Source organism: Acomys minous (genome assembly GCF_964271855.1).
Source record: "Acomys minous genome assembly, chromosome: 4".
In the NCBI taxonomy this organism is placed as follows: Eukaryota; Metazoa; Chordata; class Mammalia; order Rodentia; family Muridae; genus Acomys; species Acomys minous.
The window spans coordinates 81,568,752-81,595,228 of NC_140486.1; the positions used below are offsets into that span (position 1 = coordinate 81,568,752).

The window sequence follows — 26,477 nt, forward strand, 5'->3', positions numbered from 1 at the left end:
CAGCTACTGTTTCTGCAGAGCCACTACTCCACACCTTTTTTGGAAGGCAGGTAAACACATTGTTTTAAGAAGTACATCCACTGTTCTTTATGTTAAGGTAGACTGGCTGTGTCAGATTAGAAGTACAGTCACTGAGCCGGGGCATCAACAATAACTGCAAACCATTAACCCCTCCTGGCTAGCATAAAGTTAACACGAAATAATATGCTAATATTAGTATTAATTTAGACTTCTCCCAAAATCAATTCTATGCATTTACTCTACCAAGTGTAGGTGGTGGACAGAGGGTAAACAGCTGAAAATAACCCAGAGGAATGACTCATCTAACATTAAGGCGACATCAAAACTCAAAAAGGAAACCGGCTAAATCTCTATAAATCAGGACCGAATGTTTTCACTTGCTAAACCTATTACTTTAGATTTTTTTTTTTTACTTAAACATAAAAAGGATAGTACAAGAGCTCTTGCATATAGCCTTTATCAATGCCTCAAATCAGTACAGTACATTCCTCATCCATACATCTGATGGAAACACTAATGGAAATGCTGATGGAAACCTCTAGCCTCCCTTGATCTTATCATCAACTTTAGAAGCCAAGCTGCTAGTCAGTACCCTCCCATCACCCTCTCTGATGACAACACCTCTGAGGCACTGGTTGCCTAAGTTGTTTTTCAGGAACTTGGAGCCATGTTTGTCTCAAGCCAGCAGAAGCCACCAACTGTTCACCAGGACCTCACAAGCGTGTCTTATTTGACACTTTTAGATTACACTAATGGTCCCATTTTCCCTTAGTGTGGGTCCTGGGAAGAGGGTGACTATGCATGGAGTGGACCCGGCCTCCACTTCTGTTTCCCTACTGGACCAAGCTTTAGCCCACTGAGACCTCTAAACACCATCCCTGGGCAGGCAGATCTGTGACTCGGGGCCCCACTTCCTTGGGAATAAACTCTGTTTTGTTTGCAAAACTTGCTTCAGTGATTGTCGTAACAGTGTCATATTAAAGGAAACCAATACTGATGTACAACTATTGATAAAACGTATGCTTATCCAGATTCCATTCACTTCCACTAAATTAGTATCTTTTTTTTTCTGCTCTACAATCTCATCTAGGAAGTGGTAGGCATTTACTCCTCGGCTCTCTTCTTCTAGACTAGAGCATTCTCTCAAACTCCTCTGGTTTTGCTGTCATTGTTTTTATGTCCTCTATGATTTTCAGTATTGGTGAGATGTTTTTACAACACCCCTCAGCTGGGAATCATCTCACTTTTTCCTGTATATATATAGACTGCAAAAATGGGTTTGGGGAGGAAGATCACATGGATAAAGGTTGTTCTTGTGTGAAGGACACACTGTCAACATGATCACAACTGGAGGCAGCATTTGCCAGGTTTGACCAAACAAACTCACTTCTCTGTCCCCTTATCCTTACTGTATTATCTGGGGGAGAAGGTCACTATACCATCCACATTTATGACATGTTCCTGAGTTATTTGGAGAGATTTTTTCTTTCTCCAATCTACTTCTTCATTTGATCATGTGTCCACTCCCTTGAAATTACTACTCAGTATTTCTTTATTTATTCATTGTGTAGCTGATCTTATTCCCACTCTGGTCCCTGGGGACTCTGCTGGCTTCTGTGCCCTGTAGCTCTGGGCTGTTGACAAATTCCCCTGTTTTATAGCACGCAGGAGAAGACACTTCAGGCTCCATCTCCCATAAAATTCTTGACCCAGGCCTAGAATCAATACTTTGTTCAAGGAACCTTGGTCCTGAAAAAACAAAACAAAACAAAACAAAAAACAACAACAAAAAAACCCTAGGAACCAATATCTGAATAACATACATACTTATTTTGTAATGCCAAACAGTAGACTTAAACTCAAAGAACTTAAAACAACAACAATTTGACAGCATTAAAACTACCCCAACACTTGGGAGGCAGAGGCAGGTGGATCTCTGTGAGTTCGAGTCCAGCCTGGTCTACAAATTGAGTCCGAGACAGCCAGAGATTACACAGAGAAACCATATCTCGAAAACCAAAACCAAAACAAAACAAAAACAATCCCAAAAAACCAAACCAAAGCAAAAAGCCAACCAACAGACCAAAAGAAAAACCCTGGAGATGAGGAAATAACAGAAAAGTTCCATTTCTAAAATTCAGGGGGAAAATGTAGGCATTTTCTTTACAATCCAGAGAGAAGTGTGTCTTTTTTTTTTTCCCTTAAACTTTGATGTAGTTTTGAGGTTTCTGTGTTTTTTTAGCAAGAGCACAGTTTTCATGTTTCAAAGCCACCAGCTGTATTCTTAGTACAACTGAAGGTGGAGCCTATATCTAGCACCTATATGAAGACACTGGTGTGACAGAGCCTTAGTCCAGGAGCCCAGCGCCAATAGCTCGTGTTTGGAGGAGCAGATGCAGGATTATTTCTTCTGAGACCACTCCCAGAACATCCTCTCTCTCTTCCCTTTGGTGTCAGAGGAAGTGGACAAGTGACAGGGGCAGGAAGCACTTGATCACCCATGGTCATCGAACAAAAAGACATCTAGCTCTACTTGGAAGTGATAGAGCATCAGTTCAAAATATGGTAGACCACATCAGGGTGATCTCCCTCGACAGACATCTGGTCTACCCAAATGTGTCCATTAGCGCTTTTTAAAGTACATCAATGAGATCTCAACAAACTGTAGGCCAAGCCAGGAATGCATCTGTAGACCTGGCTACCAGCTCTTTGGAGGCTGAGGTAACCTCAGCTTGAGAGTTCAAGGCCAGCCTAAGCAACATAAGCAAGATGTGTATGTGTGTGTGTTGGGGGGGGGGGGAACCTGCGGTCTAATAATAAAGAAAGGCAGCTGGAGTTCTGGGAGCGAGAAATATTCTCATCCAGACCAGACTGGTCCTGTAAGGAAATATTTGAAATCCCTTGCATACCTGTGAAGAGGCTAACAACACTTGCCTCCGTTTTCAACTGTGCACCTGCATCTTTGAGCAAACTAACACAAGCTACAAGTCCATTTAAATATGCACATTAGTCATGAAAGGCTGAAGCCTCAGGGAAGCTCAAGTCCAAATTCCATGTTTTCAGTCATCACCTGGAACGCTACAAAAACGTTCCAAGGTGAAAACAAAAAACCAAAAAACCCCAGAATCCAGACAGACTAAGGACACGGCAGGGTGTTTCTTAAATCCCAACACAGTCCAAGAGTGCCAGAAGAAAGACTTAAGGTCTTGTTCTTGCTAGTCTCTTGTCCATGTCCATGGACACATAATTCACGCAGTGCTTTACCATCTGTTGAAGGACCAAAGTGGTTGGACATCACCACTGTGGTTCCTTATTCTTCATTACTGGGTATGCCTGAGAGGGCGTTCCTAAAGTGGTCCAAACAACTGAGCCTGGTGGCATGGGCCTATAAGCCCCACTTGCAAGGAGATGAGACACAGGAAAATTGCAATTTTCAAGGTCTCTCCGGGCTACAGACTATGTTCAAGGCACGCTGAAGCAGGTTGTTAAGACCCACTCTCAAAATAAAAACTAGAAAAGCACAGGCGATACACCTCAGGATGCTGGCCTAGCATATAGGCAAGGTCCATAGTGCCTCAGGACAGCTGAGTAAATAAACGCACAAGCCAACCGTGTCGAACAGAACACAAGCGGACTTTAGATGACTGCGTGGTGCTTTTAAGTTGGGTCTAGTAGATACAAGCTACAAAGCAAGCACCTGAGTCCTAAGATAAGAAGAAGGAGGGGGCCTATCGGGGAATGCTATGTCTATGGGGGGGATGCGCAGCAGAGTCAGTGTGGGAGCCCCAGCCCCTCGTTTCCCAAGCCTTATCTAGATGAGCACACTCATGGAAGAGTCATGTTGCACGGTTTACAGTAGGCGGTTTATTGGGAGGTAGGCTGCCCTCCCCAGGGGAGAGACCTGGAGGCGGGAAAACAAGTGCAAAGGCATTGGCGTGGTGGCTGTGGGTGTTTCCGGACACAGCAGCAGAATCCGTGAATCTCAACCAAGGCTTATTGAACAGGTGACATACATTCTACTCAGTCAGCCAGGGTGGAGAACAAGATGTAAACTGTAGTCCCTTGCTTCCTACCCCCCCCCCAAAGCTCCATTTCCCCCTTCAAACCATAAATGTAGAAAAAAAGTGAACAAACCGGCCTTCTAATTGAGAAAAATGAATGTTATGTAAGAGTTATTTTAAATTAAAAAAAAAAAAAAACTTTGTCAAATGATTGAAACACCAGAAGAAGAAGAAGAAGAAGGAAAAAAAAAAGTCAAAATGTTCAAGCATGTGAGAACAACATTTCCTGCCAGAAGGATTTCCTGTTTTCGGAACCACAGAGACATCCGCTCCGTAGCCACAGCCTGTGCTGCACAGACCACTTCTCTATTCTACTTACCCTTCCTCCCCAACGAAGGTGACATATAGCTTATTCCTCTGCAGGTCCTTTCTGGAGTAGCCCATAATCTGATTAAAAGCATCTTCCAGCAAGTGGTCCCTCCGGATAATTAACCTGTCCGGGAAGAGGCAATGTGAAAAGTACATTAAAAGGTTGTTTCCTATTCCTTGTTTTTCTTGCCATTTAGTCTCTATTTGCCACAATTAACCAGGTGAGGAGGGAAGTTGCTTAATGCCATTGCTGTCTGCACTTAAATAAACATCTGCCTTTAACTCTTTAACAGAACAGCAAACTTACGCAAGATAATCAGAGACAGAGACAGAGAAAGACACAGAGAGACAGAGACAGAAGTTGCTTATTAAAGAAAGAACAATGCTATGAGGTAATCCTTCAGACTGGAATGTTCCTAAGCATGGAATTCAACTACTGAATAACCAGTGAGAACCAGGAGGGTGCCTCCGTGTGTGTGTGTGTGTGTGTGTGTGTGTGTGTGTGTGTGTGTGTGTGTGTGTGTGTTATGTGTGGTGTGTGTGTGTCCTGCAAGCAAAACATGTTTACAACTGTACTTACTTTAAATTTTAAATTAAGTGAATCTTAAGATTTTTTTTCCCTAAAGGGTAGATAAAAATAAATGATGTTTGTGGCAATTTATTGTGATGATGACAATTAAAGGCATCCTCTACAGGTACCAATTTATCTTACTGTCAGTAGTAATGACAAAGAAGCGACAGGGTGCCTGAATCTCTGAAAGATCTTGGTAATTCAAGTGGCAGAAAAAGCATCGTTCGGAGAGAGCTCGAATTTGGGTTGAGCTGATGTGCTTGGAGGCCCACAAAGGAGGCATTGCCTGAGCAAACCTTCCTGTGCCTGGGGCCGTGAACATGGGGGCTGGTCCTTGTGCACCCAAGGCAACCGGTGACTTTCTCTCCTCACAGGTGGGGTAGTGAGCTCAAGTGTGTGCCCGGCATAGGGCTGAGGTAGGAAGGGGGAGGTGGCTACAGAGAGGCAGACGCAGCATCCGGAGCAGGTTCTGTTATATCAAGTGAGGCTCACTTCACAGAGCTAAGCAGAGCTGATCACTCATTACCTTCCACTCATGTGGGCCCAGGAACTACTAACACGCAGAAGACAACATTGTGATAACTGTACGTCTCACAAATATCAGATGGGCCAGCAAAGAGGTACTCCTCAGGAGAAAAAGTAACCATCTTTAATTTTGTCTATAGCTTTACACAGTCCTAGCTTGACGGGAAAGGTAAGCATAACAGTGCTTAATTCCTGAGCAACATTTTACATTGTGAAGGTGTAATTCATAAATTCCCAAATAATAATGTCCATGAAAATAAAGGCTTGTGTGACAACCAATTTTCCAAACCCCCAACTGCTTCCTATCCACGTACCATCTAAATCATGTGGTTTGTGTCATTACTACTTACTTTAATTTCCCGGGGCCTTGTCCGTAGCCTTTGGTTTCTAACTTCCTGTAAAAGTTCCTTAGTTTGGCTTCAAAATCTCTCTTGTAAGGGGCTGGAGCCCGGGCATTGGCACGCTGAGTACCTGCAGCAACCACAAAAGGACAGCCTGGATCTGTGCCCTGTGCAATCCACTCCACTATAAAAGACTACCACAAGTTAGCAAGACAAGTGACACACTGCTTTCCGCTTCTGCATCACTCTCAACATGCATGTGTTCATGCACGCGTGCGCGCGCGCACACACACACACACACACACACACACACACACACACACACACACAAGAAGCTTTAACAAAGCTCAAAGAAGGTCTTAAGAAAAATTCTTGTTTGTAGCTTTTGGATGAGAATAAAGATCCTGTTTAGCCCGGCATGTTGGTAGTGTATGCCTGTAATCTCAGGAGGCAGCGGCAGGTAGATCTCTGTGAATTTGAGACCAGCCTGGTCTACAAGGTGAGTCCAGGACAGCTAGGCTACACAGAGAAACCCTGTCTTGAAAAACAAAACAAAAAGGTATTTATGCCACTCGATGAGCAAATGTTATTAATAAAGTCTTATTAAACATGGCTTCTTCCTCTTTCCACAGAAAAATGTGTGTCACAGGTGATTAAGTAGCACGCTAGGATGTTAGACCAGTGATGAATAGAGGAATCAGACACAGACATGACAAAAACAGTCTCCACAAAGTACTTCCCAACTCAATTAAAGGAACCAGAAAAGAAAGTACGGTCTTGCTGCTCATTACACACAATACAAGTTCTATGAGATTTCTTTTTTTTGTTTCCTAACTTCTTTTTTTTTTTTTTTTTTTGGTTGTGTGCATATATATGAGTTTCATTGCTGTTATTTGTTTTGTTTAGCATAGATAGGCCTTAAATTTTCCATCCTTCTGCCTGTGCCTCAGGAGTGCTTCAGTTACAGGCTTGAACCATAGTGCCTTGCAATATTTTCTTTAACAAATAAGTTAGCTAAGATGGTTATTTATTGCTTATCTTGTGTTATATTCAACAATGGAAGCCCTGATTGAGAAGACAGAAATAAAATATGATATAATTAAGTTTGTTTGTTTGTTTTTCGAGGACAGGGCTTCTCTGTGTAGCCAGCCTCTGCCTCTTGAGTCCTGGGATTAAAGGTGTGCACCACCACTCCAGGTGACATAATTAAGGTTTAAATGCATGGTATATAAACTGTAAAGCAGAAGAGATAAAACTACAGCTCTGGGGCTAAATCCAGCCTCATAGGTCTACTTTGTTTGCCCCTAGATTTAAAAAAAAAAAAAGACTAAAGATTAATTGCCAGCATGTAAAAATTATTAGATTTCAAATAATAGAAAAGCAGGGTTTTCTCTTAAAACTTATGAGAAATCTTACAACTGGCTTGTAAGGAGATCGGCATCTGCTTCCTTGGGGTCCACTCCCTCCATCCACTCAGTGACACTGCCTGCCTGACCTCCTGGGTATTTGCCTTTGAGATCAGTGGTATGGAAGATAATAGTAATGTCACCGAAAAGTAATGTGTGTGAGCGGAGATCAAAATGGAAATGACCTGAGGGAGGAGCTTAATTGGAGCCTAAGTGGTTAATTGCCTAGCCGATAGGATCTAGAATTACCATGGAAACAAACCTGAGGGCGTTTGTGATGGAATTTCTAGGTCTGCTTAGTTGAGTAGCATTTGTGATGGAATTTATAGGTCCTCTTAGTTGAGTAGGAAGACCTACCCTAAATGTTAGTAGCACATTTCGGGGGGCGGGGATCCAGGACTGAGTGAAAAGAAGAGAGCTAGGTACCTGAAATCCAACCCTCTGCTATTTGATTGAGGATGCAAAATGACCAGCCACCATCTGCTCCCACCCCCAGGTCTTCCTTGACGTGGCTGGCAGACTGTATCCCCTTGAAATATAAGCCAAAATAAACCTTTCCTCCAGTAAGTTGCTTTTTGTCTAGTATTTGATCACAACAAGAAATTAAATAACACAAAACTCATAAGTAGCTGGATGTGGTGGCACACACCTTTAATCTCAGCACTCTGGAGGTAGAGGCAGATGGATCTCTGTTGAGTTCCAGGCCAGCCTGATCTACAGCCTGAGTTCCAGGACAGCCAAGGCTGTTATGCAGAGAAACCCTGTTTAAAAAAAAAAAAAAAAAGAAAGAAAGAAAGATGAGAAGAAATTAATCAGTCAGAAAGGCTGGCGCCAATTAGAAGCGGGACTTAGTGACAGGATGGGGTGGGGGCAGGGTGGTCAGGTGGAATTTGATTGGAGGGTATTGGGCAGATAAAGAGTGGGAAAGAGGAAGAGAGACTGAAGGGTGGAGAAGCAGTTAGGAGTTTATACACCAGCTGAAGCCTGAGGGTTTAAGAACTGGTCAGGAGTGTGGTGACTCAGAGGAACACCAACCATGAGAATACAAATTAGTCCCAGTGGAAAAGCAAGGGGGCAAGCCTGGGAAGCTCGGATGACAACAGAGTTTCCTAACAATAATGATAGCTGTTGTTTGATAAGCACCTGCGGGACATCACAGATAACGCACTTTCCATAGGGGCAGCTTGAGAAACCGCCACAGGGAGGCTAGGACCTGGTTATTAAGATTTTTCATTATCACATTGCTAGTGAGGAAAATGAGGAAGCAGTTTCCTATCCAGACCCTATGCCAGGGACTCTGGAAGCTGCGTAAATACTGAGTTGGATACGACAGTCGACGGGCACTCTGCATAAGAGATTAGTCAGTTCCCGTGGATGAAATGAGTTCATCTGTGCCTGACACTGTGCAGCGGCTGTGTCATAAGATGTCCTCTGTGTGCTGCTGCTAATGCCATCTGCATACACACTCAACGTATAGACAAACATATAGGAGCTTTAGGATGGTAGTGACAAGCCTGGCTCCTGACCAGCAATCGGCCTGGAGGCTTGTCCTAGGAGTTACAAACCTTTGGTTCAAAGAGCTAAGAGTTAAGTCATAATAAAACAAATAAATTCAACCTTTAAAAAAAGATCCAGGAAGCAAAAGGGAATCCTAGGCAGTGGTTCTCAATCTTGAGTGAATATTAGAATCTCTTAGAAAACTTTTAAAAATTCCAAGGTTCAGACCACACCCAAAACCATCACATCAGAATCTGTGGGGGTAGGACCCAGGCCTAAGTGTTTTCTACAGCTTTCCAGATGATTCCAAAATTCAGCCACTCTGAGGGCTCAGTTACAGGAAGCTTAAGTGCAACCAGTGAGCCGAGTGGGCAGCATCCGGGCGGTGACATGGGAAGATGGTGGCCAGTGTGTTCGAAGAAGTCATTTGCACCTCAAGGAGACATAAGCCACGTGAGTGTGAGTGCTAGGCCGCTGCTGGCTGACTGAGGGACCAGGCAGGGTACCGCTCTGCCTCAACAAACCCAAGAGAGCTGCGCAAGAAGCTCTAAACTAGCGACAGCTCGGAATGCAGCCAAGTGAATCAGCGTCACCACAGTCATCGGTGGGAAACAGAAAAGGAAGATCAAAGACTGAAGGAAGCTCTTTACAGACTCAAAGGAAACATCATCCCCTTCGTTGGCTGTGTTAAGAAGTAGCTTATATACACTACGGCTGTATAATTTGAGATGCCCAAAAGGTGGTGGGAAATCCCATTTGGTCACTCTCAATACAGGTAAACTAAAAGTCAGCCCTCCCTCCATCTATACTCTGGGTAAGGGACTTAATGATGGGGAATCTGGTAACATAAATGGTTCAAGGCAGACACACTTTTTTGCTAACAGTTCTGTTGTAAAAATAAATAATAATAATCTCTGTCTTTAATCCCAGCACTTGAGAGACAGAGGCAGGCGGATCGCTGTGAGTTCGAGGCCAGCCTGGTCTACAAAGTGAGTCCAGGACAGCCAAGGCTACACAGAGAGACCCTATCTCAACACCCCCCCCAAATCTCATATATTTCACTTAAAAATACAGTGTAGCCGGGCAATGGTGGCGCATGCCTTTAATCCCAGCACTCGGGAGGCAGTGGCAGGTGGATCTCTGTGAGTTCGAGGTCAGTCTGGTCTACAAAGTGAGTCCAGGACAGCCAAGGCTACACAGAGAAACCTTGTCTCAAAAACAAACAAACAAAACCAAAAACAATACAGTGTAAATTATGCTGCTGGCCTTTGTTAAATTCTGCATTTGTTTTTAACTATGCTGGCTTCAAACTCACTGTGTAGCCAGACATAGCCTGAACTCCTGATTTTCCTTCCTCCACCTCTCAAGTGCTGGGATCTCAAGCATGTGCCAGCACACACAGCTCCTGGCCTGTATTTAAGAGTAAAGACAGATGGGAAACAACGTGAAGTTAGGTAGAGTTTGTTTTTTTTTTTTTTTTTTTTTTTTTTGAGGAGTCTGAAGTAGAGTTTGAGAATTTAGTAGTAGAGCATGGATTGTCTTGTGAGGCCGGAGATGAGATGGGCAGGTTCAGGAAAGACCTATCTGAGGAACAGCTGACAGCAGGTACGGCCTGGGGGACAAGGTAGGAAATGTGGCACAGGTTAAGAGCAGAGTCCTGAGTGAGCTTACATTGGAGTTTAATTGGAATAACTTCGTTTTTTTTTTCACTATAGGAAGGCATTGATGGTTTTTCAACAGAATTAATATTGAAAGAACTGTATAATTCCAAAGGTTAATCTGGCATTATCATGGATGCCAGACTCCGGGAGCTAAGTTTCAAATGTTAGAAACAGACCACAGCTTCATGGGACTTATTTCAATGGTAGCTGTAAAGCTGTGTGTTCCTCCTTGTAATTTATGAATAGAATTCTGACCATCTATAGTTTTGAAAAAGTACTACCATGATTAATTCTGAGAGGTTAATTTTGTGGTGTGGGAAGGGACAGTGTTGTTAGAGTAAATTTTAAAACAATATAAAAATTAACTGATAAATTGTTTAACATAACCTACAAAAATGCTTATGGTTAATATAAAACTATTTTAAGAAGTAAAAGCGGGGGGGGGGGGGGGGAGGGCGGGAGGTGGTGGAGAGACAGAGTCTTGCTATATAACTCAGGCTGGCCTAGAAGTTGAAATCTTCCTGCCTCTCCCTTCCTGGGATTATGGGTGTGAGCCACCATTCCCAAGAGCAGCGGCCATACAATTAATACAAGTCAGGCTCAGCTGCCAAGAGCTTCCAGGGAAGGAATGAGGCTATATTGGTTCTGGAAACCAAAAAAATGTACTTGGAAGATTGGGCTGATAGAAATGTATGGGAACCACGGCCACAACTGAAGGCACGCCCTGTCAGCAAGTCAGTCCTCTCAGGGTCCTTAGAGTTTTCCCAACGGGAATCACATGGGGAAAGGCCAGTTGCTTCTGGGAAGTGATCAAATGGAGGACAACTTCATGGGTGGCTAGTGATATTATTAACTGTTCACATCGTGGGATCTTTTTTTTTTTTTTTTTTCTTCAGTAACAGCTATTAAGGCTGTTATTTTATTTTATTTTATTTTATTTTATTTTATTTTTTGTCGCTGCTAGGTAGATCTTAGGAACTTTCATATGCTATATATGTTACCACACTGAGTTGGTATTCAGACTCTGGAATGAGTGGCTGAGGTGCCTATTTAACAGAGCAAAGTGGACCTGGCTTCAGGTTTTTCTCTCATTCCCTACCTGTACTTTCCAGCCCCCATGGGCAGGGCTTCCTCCCGCTCGAGGCTCTTCACTATATAACCTAGACATTTTGGTCACCCCCCACCCCCTCCTCCTCTCTGCATGCATGCTGTCTCTCTCTGACCCTGATTTTCTATGTCCCTCTGCATGGTGACTTCCCTGGCCGCCATTTCTTGGGACCAGTGAACCTGCCCAAGAGCTGCTTTTATACTTTAACTTGGCTTGAATTGGCTCATTTCGTCAACAGAGAATGCCAACCACACTGCATAATAACTGACTATAGAATTCTACCTGACAAAATATCTCAGATGACACTAGAGAGGCGTTGGCATCAAATTCTGGAGACGTCTGTGTTTTTCTGCTTCTGGGTATGCAACCTGAAATCCGCTTGGCTTTATACTCTTCTCTGAACGGGGCCTGGACCTTGACTACACAACTCCAGAGCTCTGTCCTACTACAAACTTGAGACCCACTTCTTCCCTGGCTCCCTTTCCATTTACACTACACCACACACACACATACACGCATGCATACACACACACTTTTGCCCTCTATCTCCCATTATTAATGAAGAACAAGTCAATAAGAATTACAATAATTTCTAGACAGCGTCATCTTCTGGATATACTGTAAGAGTATGTTAAGAAGGGACCGTCACCATGGAGACAGCTCAGACAGAGCATGGGCGTGTAAGTCCTCTTATCTATTTTCTAAGAGCAGCAAAAGTCTTAGATTTATGAGTGTTCCCACACATGCTACTTACTTAAATGTATATTTGTTCATTTTTTGGTCCTGGGGATTAAATGTGGAGCCTCATGTATATGTCAGCCACGTAATCTACCACTGAGCTATATACTCAGTCTATTTTTAACTTTTATTTTGAGATAGGATCTCACTAAGTTGCCCAGGCTAGCCTTGAATTCATTCTGAAGCCCAGGCTGGCCTTGAACTTGCCGTCTTCCTGTCTTTGCCTTCTGACGTAGCTGGGATTCCAGGCCTGATCCATCAGGCTTGGCTCATACCGTTTACTGAAAACTATTTGATACTGTGGTTTTTCAGACTTAGCCAAGAAGTAAGTTTTTGAAGAGGGAACACTGAAGGGCATACCAATACCAGACACCCTATTCTGGCAGCACCAGTGATAAGGATGAAGACGATTATTAACAAAAATGAAAACATCTATACTAACTGGAATCAAAGGGCTATTAATAAGAAAAATAAAAAAAATAAAAAGAGGCTGTGAAGCTGAGAGGGAGGTGAGGGTATGGGGGAGTCAGAGGGAGGGAGGTGAGGGTATGGGGGAGTCAGAGGGAGGGAGGTGAGGGTATGGGGGAGTCAGAGGGAGGGAGGTGAGGCTATGGGGGAGTCAGAGGGAGGGAGGGGAGGGTATGGGGGAGTCAGAGGGAGGGAGGGGAGGGTATGGGGGAGTCAGAGGGAGGGAGGGGAGGGTATGGGGGAGTCAGAGGGAAGGAGGGGAGGGTATGGGGGAGTCAGAGGGAGGGAGGTGAGGGTATGGGGGAGTCAGAGGGAGGGAGGGGAGGGTATGGGGGAGTCAGAGGGAGGGAGGTGAGGGTATGGGGGAGTCAGAGGGAGGGAGGGGAGGGTATGAGGGAGTCAGAGGGAGGGAGGGGAGGGTATGGGGGAGTCAGAGGGAGGGAGGTGAGGGTATGGGGGAGTCAGAGGGAGGGAGGTGAGGGTATGGGGGAGTCAGAGGGAGGGAGGGGAGGGTATGGGGGAGTCAGAGGGAGGGAGGGGAGGGTATGGGGGAGTCAGAGGGAGGGAGGTGAGGGTATGGGGGAGTCAGAGGGAGGGAGGGGAGGGTATGGGGGAGTCAGAGGGAGGGAGGGGGGTATGGGGGAGTCAGAGGGAGGGAGGTGAGGGTATGGGGGAGTCAGAGGGAGGGAGGTGAGGGTATGGGGGAGTCAGAGGGAGGGAGGTGAGGATATGGGGGAGTCAGAGGGAGGGAGGTGAGGGTATGGGGGAGTCAGAGGGAGGGAGGGGAGGATATGGGGGAGTCAGAGGGAGGGAGGTGAGGGTATGGGGGAGTCAGAGGGAGGGAGGTGAGGGTATGGGGGAGTCAGAGGGAGGGAGGTGAGGGTATGGGGGAGTCAGAGGGAGGGAGGTGAGGGTATGGGGGAGTCAGAGGAAAGTATTGGTGGATAGATATAGCCAATACTTATATGAACGCATGGAACTTCCAAAGAATAAAAAAAAAATTTAAAAAAAAATAGCTATATCAAAACAGTACTGAGCAGAGAGGAAAAGAGAACAAGAAGAGAAGAGAGACGTTTCTAAGAGGAGAAGGAGGTAAGATGCATTGCTGGGGGAAACTGAAGAGCCATGGGGAGAAACAAACCCCCTCTCCTGGTCCATTACATTGCGAAAAGCATGAGAGGGCCCAGGAGGCTCCTCAGTGCTGTGAGTTCAGTGACCTCACGCTGCTTGTAGCTCCAACTTCTCCAACTCTAGTGATGCCACCACAGTTCTCTCCCACACCCCGACACCAGGGCCATCCCCCACACCCCAACCATGCAGCACCTCAATGTGCCATGGTTTTGAAAACAAGGAGAAAAATAACATGCATGAAAAATTTCAATGAAAGTGGTGTTAAACAGATTATCATGCCATTGACATCATAGTTTTAGCCTCCTGGAAAATGTACACAGAAATTATATATCTCTTATATATGAGACAAAACTAGGTGTCATTGAATTTCAATTCCTAGAGATGTTGTCCTTAAATACACTTCTTGGTTTCTTATTTGCTATAGTAAACCACATGGTGCTTTCAGAGGTCATTTCCTTTGGACACAGCTAAGACTGGATTGGCATTATAAAGGCCCTAGAAAAAATAAATCTTCACATTCCAAAATTTTGACACATTTTAGGTGAATACTCTCACAGCTGCAGAAAGCAGTGAGTCAAAGTTTCCAGAGCCCCCTTTTCCCTTGAAAAGACATGCAAATGTGCTTGAAATGAGGGCAAATACGGAGAGATTATCAGGCTCCGAGGCACTCAAAATGAAGATCATTAAAATTTATTATTGTCATAATTTTCACAATATCATTCTCAAACCACTAAAACGGGTGAAATTCTAGTCACAAAAAAAAAAAAAAAAAAAGGACCAGGCCACTCAAAAACTTATTTCTGAGATGTTGATTTTACACAGCCAGCAGAGAAACTGGTACAGATTCCTCCACACAGGGGAAATGAGGTTAGCGAGGCCTGCTTCTTCTCCGTGGACTCACTCACACTTGCTTCCACTCCTGTCAGGCAGTACGTCCCGGTTGCAACATCAAACAAAGCCCACTTGGATGCGGCAGGCCAAGAGTACGGAGATGATTTTTCCCTGCTAATGAAAACCACCACAAACACTGCTAGCAATTTAGATATGGCCAGATTACACACGTCACTGGAAAAAATGTTTAACTCTGAGTTTCCAGAAATGCGCTTCACTACTGCCATGAATTGCTCGTATGTATCTGTGGTATTAAATGAAGACGTGAACTGTGTCGCCACTTAGGATGTCTGCCTAGAGTCAAAGAACCAAAGACCGTGGCTCAGGCCAGTCTTCAAGAGCGGGCTTCTTATGTGGGGGCTGAGAAGATAGGACCTGGCCGTCTACATTTTTCTCAGGGAAGAAGAACCTAGAAAAAGGGGTCGCAGCTGGCACAAGCAGAACTCCACATGGCCCTGCTCTTTACACATAAGACGGCAAGGCAGAGGGCCTCCACTAACAGCGTTAGCACACACCTTACCTAAGAGGAAGGCCTCTACGAATGACTCGATGCCTAAACTAGCCAAGCCAGCAAGTCAAGGAGACATGGACTGTGATGCCAGGGATGAATTGCTCACAGAGGGACAAAGCAGACTATGGATCATATTTCCAGAAAAAGAATAAATAAGAATAAATTAGTGTTTGCTGGATATTTGCCATGAAGGTACATCCCCCCACCGCCCCCCAAACAAAACAAAACATAACACAACCAGGGGAGATGAACTGATTATTGTTAACTCAATTTTATTTTTAAAAGAGAGCTTAAGTTTCTGACAAGAGATAAACCATCTAAAGTCCCTCCATTGGTAAAAATAAAAATAAAAATAAAAATAAAAATAAATAAAATAAAAAACCAACTCATTAAGGCCGGCTGTGAATTCTGACTCCCCCCTCCATCTTTAAACTTACCTGTAGGGTCACATACCTATTACCTTTCACATGCCATCCACACATATATGTGTCTCTAACTGACCCAACGCTAACCTGCTTTCACCTGTGGGGTGCTGCTGCTTCTTCTCAAGGGCTGGAAGGCAACATGGCTGCTCCCTTCTCTCCATCAGTACCACCCCGAGGCTTGTGTGCACACACGTTCACTTCCCCAGCTGAGAAGCTCTTCAGCTTCCTGCTTCTGACTACTGTCCAACTCTGCTTTTGTGACAAGTATACTTTAAAAAAAAAAGAGCACTCTGCAGTCTACACTTGTGGCATTCACTTAGCATCGTGTACCCTGTTGTACCTGGCACGACCCAACGTATCATCTACTGCTTTATAGAGCCTGCTTTAGCAAAGGTCATTTATAACATGATGAGTTTCACACTTCACGGTCTCTCTTGGGACTTCATTTTTCTCTGAATTCTCTGAGCATATGGCTGCATTAACCATACCTCCTTGAAAATGGGCCTCCTCTAAGAACATTTTCCTAAGTCTACTCCAAAATCCACCATTCCTTTTATTCAGTCCCCTGCCTCAGCACGCTCCCTAGATATGAGAGTTCCCCATGTGACCACCTGGTTTTATCTTCCCAGAACTCCCTCTGGTCTGTACCCTGGGCTCCAGTTGTCATGACACGGAATTCTGAGCTGTCAATCAGCACCTTACAATTGCCTTTGTATTTCCTAACTGTGTTTTCCCACATGTCTCTGGGTATCTCAGACTGAGAGGTCTCACGTTTTCTCAGTAAAACATGTAAGGACTCAAGCTCCGTTTACATTTCTCTACAAGTTACATCTTCTTCCTTTCTTGGTGGTGCCAACACCTGTTGGGCATTGTGGGAAAGACCTTGGGATTTGTCTTGGCTTTTTCTTACCTGGGCTCGGTCCTAGCACCGCAGCATGTTACATGCTTCACCCCCTCATCCCCGTGTTCCCTTCTCTGCTAGCCCACAAGTCCAGTTCTTTATCATGGCGAATGCCACATCCCCTCAAATGACTTCTTTGCTTCCGGTCCCTTAGATTCTGACATCCTCCCTTTCGCCATCAAACTTATCTTCAGAAGATCCAATATCACTGGCATTTCTCCTCTTGTCAAGTTTCAGAGATTTCAGAACAAGCCAGTTTTCAAGGCGTGGTCAGTCGAGCCAGATGGTAACATGAGGACCAAAGACAGGCCACTGGGCTGAAACTCATGAAGTTAATGGCCTTTGCAAAGCAGGATCTCTACCGGAGTACGGGTCACACAGAAAGCTCTCAGTGACTGCTGCTCTGCCCTAACTTTGCAACATGAATCTCGAACACTGCTTTCCACTTCTGTTCTCTCTCCTCAGCGTTCCTGCTGTCTGTGCTGTGTGTATGTTATACTTTTAACCAGCTGTCTCTCTGCCCTGGGTCCATCCTGGAAGCTTCCAGTTCTCCCGAGTTTGGTTTGCCTGTTTAGTCTTTTTGAGATTTTTTTTTTCTTTCCTGCCTCACCTAGTGCTGGGGACCAATCCCAGAGCTAGGCATGTGCTCTGCTACCCACCTGGCAAATTTCTATCCACCCATCCTTCAAGGTTTCTTCACACCTGTTATCTTAGTTGTCCCTAAACAACTGTTCCCACACCTGTGTCCCCAGGTGTCTCACTATGACAGCACTGACCACTAGCTTCAGGCTCACGGCTGACTCACCACCTCCCCATGAACCCTTCAAAAGCAGAGACTGCATTACCACCACGGTCCAATTCAGTGCTTGGATCATAGTTGGATGCTCAATAAATCTGTGTTAATATGGACAATTAATAGAGCCTTTCCTGTTTGCAGCGCTCAATTAGACGCAGCTTTATCATCAGGGTGACATGTGAGAACACGTGCTATAGAGCAGAGCAGCGTTCAGTGACACGTCTGAAGTCTGGTCTGGATTTCTACTGAAAGGGGTTTAAATTCTGATGGCTATCAAAGTGTGAACAACACGTTGCCTATAAGCAAAGATGCAGTTGATGTTAACGTCATCGCTACTTCCCTTAGAAGTTCATCTGTAAAGCTCCACTTCGTACCATTGTCAGTACCATTTACTCACGCAGCCACTCAGCACTCCTTATTTCACATCTACCTCTTACTAGAGTTCTGGTAAGTTTGCGCTTCTCAGCTTGTTCCACCTGCCCATTCATTTCTCTGGCACCATCTCATACAATTAGTGATTACGACGGGAAAAATCCTCAAGTCCATTATACCAAATAATTTTAATTCTCTATTATTTCTTGAGTGGATACATTGTTTTTATTGTCTAGCAAAACTGGACCCTCAGCCAGGCAGTGATGGCACACGCCTTTACTCCCTGCACTCTGGAGGCAGAGGCAGGAGGATCTCCGTGAGTTCGAGGCCAGCCTGGTCTACAAAGTGAGTTCAGGACATCCAAGGCTACACAGAGAAACCCCGTCTTGAAAAACCAAAACCAACCAACCAACCAACCAAAGGAACAAAACGGTACTTTCAACCAAACTTTTTGAATCAGAAGAGCTCACATAGTATTTGTGCCCTAATATTTTTTCAAGAAATATTAGGCAGTAGACAGCAAAACAGAAGGTGAGTTTGAGAGAAGGACATGGCGCACTACCAACCCTGATCCTCCTGTTTATCAACTTCCAGTCATAACAAACTTACAAGGAAACGGGCTACTTAAAAGGTAGCAAATCCCACACAGCGTGTACCTGTAGGCAGAGCACTCCCCGCCTCCGCTCCTCAGAGAATTCCCAAGTACAGTAGGCAGACTCACCTGGTGAGTTCTGGGGAGACGACACGGGGGAGCCACGCGGGGACTGACAGTAGCTGGGGTGGAGTAAGGCATGTGGAGGCACATATGACATGATCTCTTCCTCAAATAAGCTGGGAAAAGAACATGGAATATGTAGATTAGCCAAAGAGGCCGAGAAAACTGCATCCACAACGAGCAGAGGGAGGAGGAGGAGTCTACGGAGCCTTTCTTGTTCTCCGCTGTGACTTGACAGGTGCTTCCCTTCTATTGGTTTATTCTTGGAAATGTACAGGTAAAACATAATTCTGCCATATGCATTGTTAAATGTTCTCTGTATGTATTTATTATGCTTGAGTTTTATCCACTTCCCCTAACCAACAGTATTATTGCAGTCTGCTATCTGTGTGGACACAGAAGGGTCTAGAATATTCCTTTTGCTGGCTGTATATCAGGCCATTCTATGAACATACTAGTCTATTTATCCTGTCTCTTTAAAAAAAAATAGTTACCCCTTCCCTAACTGCCTGCTTTCTATCACCAGTGGCGCCAAGAATGTCCTTGACGTGCTATCTCCTATATGTGTGAGTCTCTTAGCGTGACTATGATACATCCACAAAAGCAGAGTTATTGAAAGCACATGCCCACACAACCCACCCCACACTGCCCACCAAGCCCTGCAGCTCAACTAGGATTGTGGTATGTGACAGATGGACATGCAGGATGGGACTCCACGGAACATTCATGCCGACATTTTGTATATGGTTAAGGCATCCTCAGAAAGCATCAGCACTCACTTTGGTGGACTTTAGTGTTTACCAAAAATGTTGCACCACACTAAATCACCATCACACAAAGGCAAGAGTTAAGGATAGCATTTCATTTCAAATTCAGACATTAGGTCTCCTATCTTAACAAACAAACAAACGTTACTTGAATTCACTACTTTATGTAGTTTAATTTTACAAATGTTATCCTAACACAAACCTGTACGTTTATTTACGTCTTTGATTAGGTACACAGATGTTTTTCACTACATGTTTTATACGATGATGAAATTTTTAAGTGCTTAATTTGTAAAGAATATGAAAAATTATCTCACTTGAAGCATGACACATTGGGGACTGGAGTGACGGCTCATTGTTAAGAGCACTTGCTGTTCTATTAGAGGGTCTGGATTGGGTTCCCAGCACCCACATGGTGGCTCACAGCCACCTGTAACTCTTGCACCCGAGAATCTGACTCTCTGGCCTCTGTTGGCATTGAACCCATGCATGGTATACATACACAGGCAGGCAAAACACTCAGACATGTAAAATAGATTCATAATTCTTAAAAACATAAGAACATTTTTTAGCCTTTTAAACCATACACCATATGGCTTGTGCACCAGAGAAACTGTCTCAGCAGAAGCTTCAGTCTCCCTAACCCAGATATGACGAGAGTTCTTCAGCCTCATTTGGCAATATCAGAGTTTCTGGGTTCTACAAATGTCATGTAAAGTGGTGGTTTGTTGTGAAAAACAAAAGTGTGTCTTATGGCCACCACTGTCTTCCCACACATGTATTAATCAAATACTTTTCAATTCCCACGAGATGCCATCTTATTTCCTTTACCCAGATGCAGAGTCTCTTCTTTCTTTTACTTGAAAGTCATTCTTCACCTGCATATTTATTTTATTGTTGGTTTTTTGTTTGTTTGTTTTTTGTTTTGTTTTTCAAGACATGGTTTCTCTGTGTAACAGCCCTGGCTGTCCTGGACTCACTCTATAGACCATGCTGGCCCGAAACTCACAGAGATCCACCTGCCTCTGCCTCCTAAGTGCTGGGACCAAAGGCGTGCACCATGCCCAGCCTTCACCTGCTTATTATCTGTTGTCAATATCACCCTTTCAGGCCTTTAATCCCAGCACTCACGAGGCAGAGGCAGTTGCATCAATTGGGTTTGAGGCCAGCCTGGTCTACAAAACAAGTCTAAGAAAGCCAAGGCCACACAGAGAAACTCTGTCACAAAAAAACCAAACAAAAACAAAAACAAAAAATAACCCTTGTTGTCAAAAGATATAGGAAATGAATAATCAACAACAAATTCAACAGTCATTTAAAATTTTATGTATTTTTAAACAGTAATAGAAAAATGCCTTACATGGGCTTAATTGGACTTGAATAATGTCCCAAAGCTACAGTCTCACCCTGTGCTTACAGATAATCAAGTACATTTGTAGCAGGGCTGATTCTCCTCTTTAAGAAATAAAACCCCAAAGAGACACAGATTAACTCAGTAAGGATGCAGGGAGCACATAAGTCTAAGTCCCTGACTGAAATAAGCTTCAAAGTAATCTACAGAATAAAAAATTGACAATGTGGATAGAAACTCCCCATTTCCAATAAATAGTAAAAATTATTTATTAGGTAGGTACAGCTAGTATATTGTACCAGTGTGTACTATTAACAAATATATTTGATAATTCAAATGAAATGATGGTTGGCAACAGAATGAATAACACACCGTAACTATAGAATTATTCCATCTGAGTGAATGCTTCAGCTTCTTCAAAGGCCCTTGAGTTTCCATGAGCATGCTTGTTCTCCCGAGCAGGAGAGGGTGTTGTCTCGCTCTTTATTTGTAAGATTTTTACATAGAAGAAATTCATGTAGACTTTGGGCTTTAACAAAGTACAAGTATTTTAGCTATCATTAACTGAAATATTTAAGATTATACCACTTAAAAACTGTTTAACTAGGGACAGATCAATAATGAGGCTTGCATCCATGGTCACGCCACGTTGAAAAGCGTCTACATTTTGGCTTCTTGGCAGTGAGACCACAGTAATCCTTATTCTAGACATATTTTCTGAATTCCTGCCTTAGCCGCCACAGACATCCTGACAATGGCTGGCCTGGTTGGGGGTGGGGAGCGAGCGGGGGTGGTATGTGGTGTGTGTGTGTGTGTGTGTGTGTGTTTATCCATCACCTGACATGCTTCCACTCATGACTCACCATTTTTTGTTTACTCCTAGTAATGGCCAATATCAGGCCAAAAGTAAACTTTTCTTTTCTTTTTTAATTTTTTTTATTTTAAATATTTATTTATTATTGTTATGTATTGAGTGTTCTTCCTGCATGTACACACACCTGTAGGCCAGATCACATTACAGATGGTTGTGAGCCACCATGTGGTTGCTGGGAATTGAACTCAAGACCTTTAGGAAGAGCGGGCAGCGCTCTTAACTACTGAGCCATCTCTCCAGCCCCAACAGGAAACTTTTCAAATTCGTTCCCCATCTCTCCTTCTGCCCTGCACTAACCTAGCTTGGGTGCACACGGCAGATTCTCATTCTTGGAGATTCTCCTCTACCCCCCAAATAAAAGCCTGTGCTGCCTGAAGTTGTTGGCTCCCTTGTTTGTCTGTCCTTCTGCTGACCCTTCAGAGACATACGACTTTTGGGTTTTATTTACTTTATTTTTTATAACGAAAGTGTAAACTTTGATAGAAACATTATATTCTTGCGTCAGCAGAGCAACAGTGTTCCTGGGTATTGGGCAGGCTATATTGTTTTCAGAACTGGCTCAGTATGCCTCAGTTAAAAGGGTCATCTGCTATATTGAGAAGTGACACCCCTCCCCTAGGATCTTTAGAGCCAAGTGAAGAGAAACAGTTTTGGGCAGCAGTTGCACCCTTTGGAATCCTGCTTCAATGATAACAAAGGAAGCAGCGTCTCAGAAACAAAGGACCACAAACACTGGGAAGGACAGAACTAGAGTCAGGGTCAAGATAAACATAGCAAACAAGCCAGGCCACAGTGGCACACTCCTTTAATCCCAGCACGAGGAAGCAGAGGCAGGCTAGATCTCTGAGTTCGAGGCCAGCCTGGTCTACAGAGTGAGTTCCAGGACAGCCAGGGCTCCACAGAGAAACCCTGTGTCGTGTGTGTGTGTGTGTGTGTGTGTGTGTGTGTGTGTGTGTGTGTGTGTAGAGATAAAAGAAAGAAAAGAAAAGAAAGAAAACAAACAAAACACAACACCTTGTGGCTTTAGCACTCAAGGATAAATAAAGCATTGCCTGGAGGACTTTATTCCCTATGGTGACCTCCAGGGCAGTTACCAATTATTTTATTTCTGATTTATCTATGCTTGAGGGGTGATAGAAATGCTTTTTGAAAACTTTATTATAGCCCTTCCAAAGTCCTCAGCAATTTAAAACTAAAGCCAAGTTAACCACCGTGAAAAGAAATATAAAGGGTCAATTTCACGAAGCGCTATCAAACCAGCAGGAACACAGATCAAACCTCAAACTTCTCACTCCCCCAAACCTAAATTCTCAAAACCAAAAAGCAAACAGGTTACACCGGAAACAAACAAAAAGAGACAAAGCACATTTCGAGAAAAAAAAAAATAGAAAGAAAATATAGAGATGACCTCTGCTCTGCACCAAGGCCTAAGCTGCATATACTTCTAAGGTTACCTTCTGTTCCACTCTGTGTGGGCATTTGATTTGTCTGTCTGTCTAACCTCTCCCTTCCCAGCAGTGTAAAAGCATGAGTAAGCAAATCTCAGGGACACTGGATGCAATCTGAAATGAGTTACTATGAAAGCTGCATCCTAAGTCTTCAATATGATGAGTTCCTTAAGGCTGAGGAGAAAGGAGACATTTTTGGCCTGGCACGCTATTTTCTAAAATGTGCTCAGTGTCTGGCAGCGAGAGACCTCTGCCTGAGGCTCTAGTGTCACGTACCTCAGTAGCATGACAAGGTCTGCATCACTTGAGAGCCGTACCAATCCAGGGGTCCCTTCAGTTCGGATAAATTGGATCTTCTCCCTATGCAGGCAATGAAACAGTGCAAATGTCAGGCTTTGGGGTGTCACTTGCTGTATAGCCATATTTTCAATCACGGTCACAGCATTTTTGGTGCCGATTATATGGCACCTTAGGAACGCAAATCCCCAACAGACATGGTCCTTGCTTTTGAGAAGGGGGCTGGAATGAGGCGGCAGAACGCTTGCCTAGCTTGCAAGAGGCCCTGAATTCCTCCCCAGCAGCACAAGGAAGAACAAACAAAAAGTGCAAAACACACAAGGACAGGACCCTGCACGCAGCAGCAACTTCTGATGTTCAGTGCTTCTCTTCCCACACTCTGCTGCCTAAGTGTCGCTACAGATAGTGCTACTCCCAGCCAGTAAAACCAGTCCCCGTCCTGAGCTAAGGCCACCTGTGCGCTTGAATCTAGGCAACAATTTGAAAGGTCGACTCCGTGCTCTTCGAAGAAGCAAGCACCCAGATGGGTCGGCTGACATTCCAAAGCTGTGGAGTAGGAATATCCATCTGCTTTCCTGAGGGTAAGCAGGCAAGTTATGTGTGGCAAGCTCGCTCTCACTCGAAAACAGGCAGTAGTACCTGACACCTGTGCGTGTAGCTTGAGTAAAAAAAGAACCTGGCCACTTTAAATAACGAAAAACTGAAACATTCTTAGTTACTGAGACTCTCGGAAAGTCGACTGTGTATACAATTGTAGATAGACCTCACACACCAGCCAGACACAATGCTGTGGGTGAGGATGCTTAGTGCTTACCTGGCACACACGAGGCTTTGGGTTGCATCCCTAATACAGTACACACACACACACACGCACACACGCACACACGCACACACGCACACGCACACACGCACACGCACACATGCACACACATGAACACAAACAGCCATGACATGCTATTTCTGTCATTATCTGACTGTAGATAGATGTGATGACACCGTTGGCTTCAGGAACCATTTTCATATTTGTATCTTAAACTTTTCATATGAGCATAATTGTAATATTTATTCTTGTCCTTCCTCTAATTTATCTCATGTTACTCCGGAGCACACCATAGTAATGTATAAGATGTGACAGGGGAGAGTATAAACTGTGGAACTGAAACCGTTTCCTTTGACTGAACATGGAAGCCAAATATATATGACTTTATTCTTGTCCTTTCTCTAATTTATCTCATGTGATTCCAGAGCACACAACATGTTGTTCTACTTCCTGTTTCACCAGCTCCTCTGCATCTTAGGTTCATAAGACCCAAGTCACCTTATTAAGATTCTTTATAGAGCTGGAAGCCACAAGACGGAAGGTAAGGTTAAACTGCGGGGATGAAATATCCCCAGATACCCAGAAACTGACTTGCCTTTAGCCACAACGTACAGGGTCAGGGCGCAGGGTTCAGTCCTGGATTTCTTTGGGCTGGATCCATTTTATGTTGGTTGGTATATGAAGCTCCTAACCATTGCTATCTTTTCTGTCCTTTATAGGCAACAAAAGCCCATGAAGACATGAGACTTGGACATTTGTTTGTTTTTAAACTATGCTTATGGTGCCACATTCCCTGCCAGGTTACTCTGCCTTGAAGATCAGGATCAAAAAGGGCATCATTCCACTAGTGCTAGCATCATATTCTGAAACACACCATGGAAGTCAAGGCCTCTTATCTGGCAAATTTTTAAAATGTGAGATCTAAGAATTAGCTTTCAATAAGTCCAAATTGGAAAAAAAAAAAACTATCTTGTGGAAAAAGCAAACAATTCCTTAACCTAAGAAGTTGTTGTGTGAGGGCCAATAACATGCTTGGGTCTTGAAGATACCTCAACAAACAGGCACCTCACCTCTTCAGTCTAGCGCCAAGAGCAAACAAGACACCTGGACTGAAGGTAGAACCCGAGCAGGCTCACGCCTCCTCAACTCTGTTCACATAAACTGGACAAAGCGATGACACAAACGGTCTCTACGTTCTAGGCCGCAGCACGGTCTATAGACGTCCTGTCAATAGGAACGTCGTGTCGCTCCTCCAAGTCACAGGGAAGGGTGAAGGGAAGGAGGGTGGCATCAGAGACAGGGTGCCCATGGGAAGCTGCTCATCACTCCCGACATACTAACCTCTAGGCAATGAAAAACAGCTGGCTTGATTTTCTGATGAGAACATTCCAGAGGCCAGCTGAGACCAGCCAGAATGTTTGTCACAGAGACAAGCCATGGGTCACGCTTCCAGGACAAAGCACTAGAGTACAGCATCTGGTATCCACAGAATTAGTTCTCTCTCTCTCTCTCTCTCTCTCTCTCTCTCTCTGTCTCTCTCTCTCTCTCTGTCTGTCTCTCTCTCTCTCTCTCTCCCCTCACTCTCCCTCCCTTCCTTCCTTTTATTTTTGGCTTTTTGAGACAGAGTTTCTCTGTTTTAGCCCTGGCTGTCCTGGACTCACTTTGTAAACCAGGCTGACCTTGAACACACCTAGGCTACAGGTCCTTTATAAAGTCTTTCATGTGAAAACAAAAACAACTTTAGTTTATTGATGTTTAAGAGAATGGACTAAGGTTGAGGAAGACAGAATTAAGCAGAGTCACAGAAATGGCACATACTTTCCAAGAATGAAGAAGGAAATGCTCCTTGGTTATCACCCATTTGCCCAATATCCTACAGACCTAGTGTTCCTCAGTCTGTGACCTTTATCTGCTAGAAATCTGCAGATGTGATCCCAAGGCTTGCTGGAAGGTTTAAGAGTCTTCTCATTTCCGTGATTGGAACAATGAAAACGAGGGAAGTGTATTCGCATGCTAGAGGTGACACGCATGTCTGTTTACCTCCACGTGACCTCAGGCTCCACGAGGTGCCATTACAAGACAAGTACTTGGCAACTAGACACAGACTCCTCAAGTGTTAGTGACCAAGAGTGTGTGCCCTTACACCGCCAGGGCCTTGGTGTCAAGGGTGACACCAGTACCAATTTTCCGCTCACGCACAATTCTCTTACAGATCAGATAGACAGAATTGTTTTGTTTTTTGTTTTTACTGTAAATTTTATCATGAAAATGATGAATGGAAGCTACGTAATATAATTTGGCACAGGCTAAAGATAAAACAAAGAGATGGACTTAAAAAGTGTATGATGCAGTTATGCTAAATATTACATGAAAGATGTCATGTCTTAGTCTATGAACAGAAACTTTATAGTACTCTGCAAATAGAAAAGTGATAGATTCACACCTCATGGGATGTGTTCAGTAACATCACTA

The 26,477-nt window shown here is 44.0% G+C and overlaps 1 protein-coding gene and 1 long non-coding RNA gene across 5 annotated transcripts in view; one reads left to right on the top strand and one right to left on the bottom strand.

Moving 5' to 3' along the window:
• On the top strand, nt 1-25,267 carry LOC311596222. The gene is made up of 3 exons (XR_014778765.1): nt 1-50; nt 24,431-24,546; nt 24,725-25,267. It is a non-coding gene; the product is annotated as an uncharacterized lncRNA (long non-coding RNA).
• Nucleotides 1-26,477, bottom strand: part of HECW2 (HECT, C2 and WW domain containing E3 ubiquitin protein ligase 2) — a 348,102-nt gene that overhangs the window by 37,343 nt on the left and 284,282 nt on the right. For all 4 annotated transcript variants that reach the window (XM_084779445.1, XM_084779446.1, XM_084779447.1 and 1 more), the window contains 4 exons: nt 23,165-23,248; nt 18,455-18,564; nt 5,838-5,958; nt 4,402-4,515 (listed from right to left, as the gene is read on the bottom strand). In XM_084779445.1, the coding sequence (XP_084635571.1) occupies nt 4,402-4,515; nt 5,838-5,958; nt 18,455-18,564; nt 23,165-23,248 (429 nt within the window). The remainder of the gene's footprint in view (nt 1-4,401; nt 4,516-5,837; nt 5,959-18,454; nt 18,565-23,164; nt 23,249-26,477) is intronic.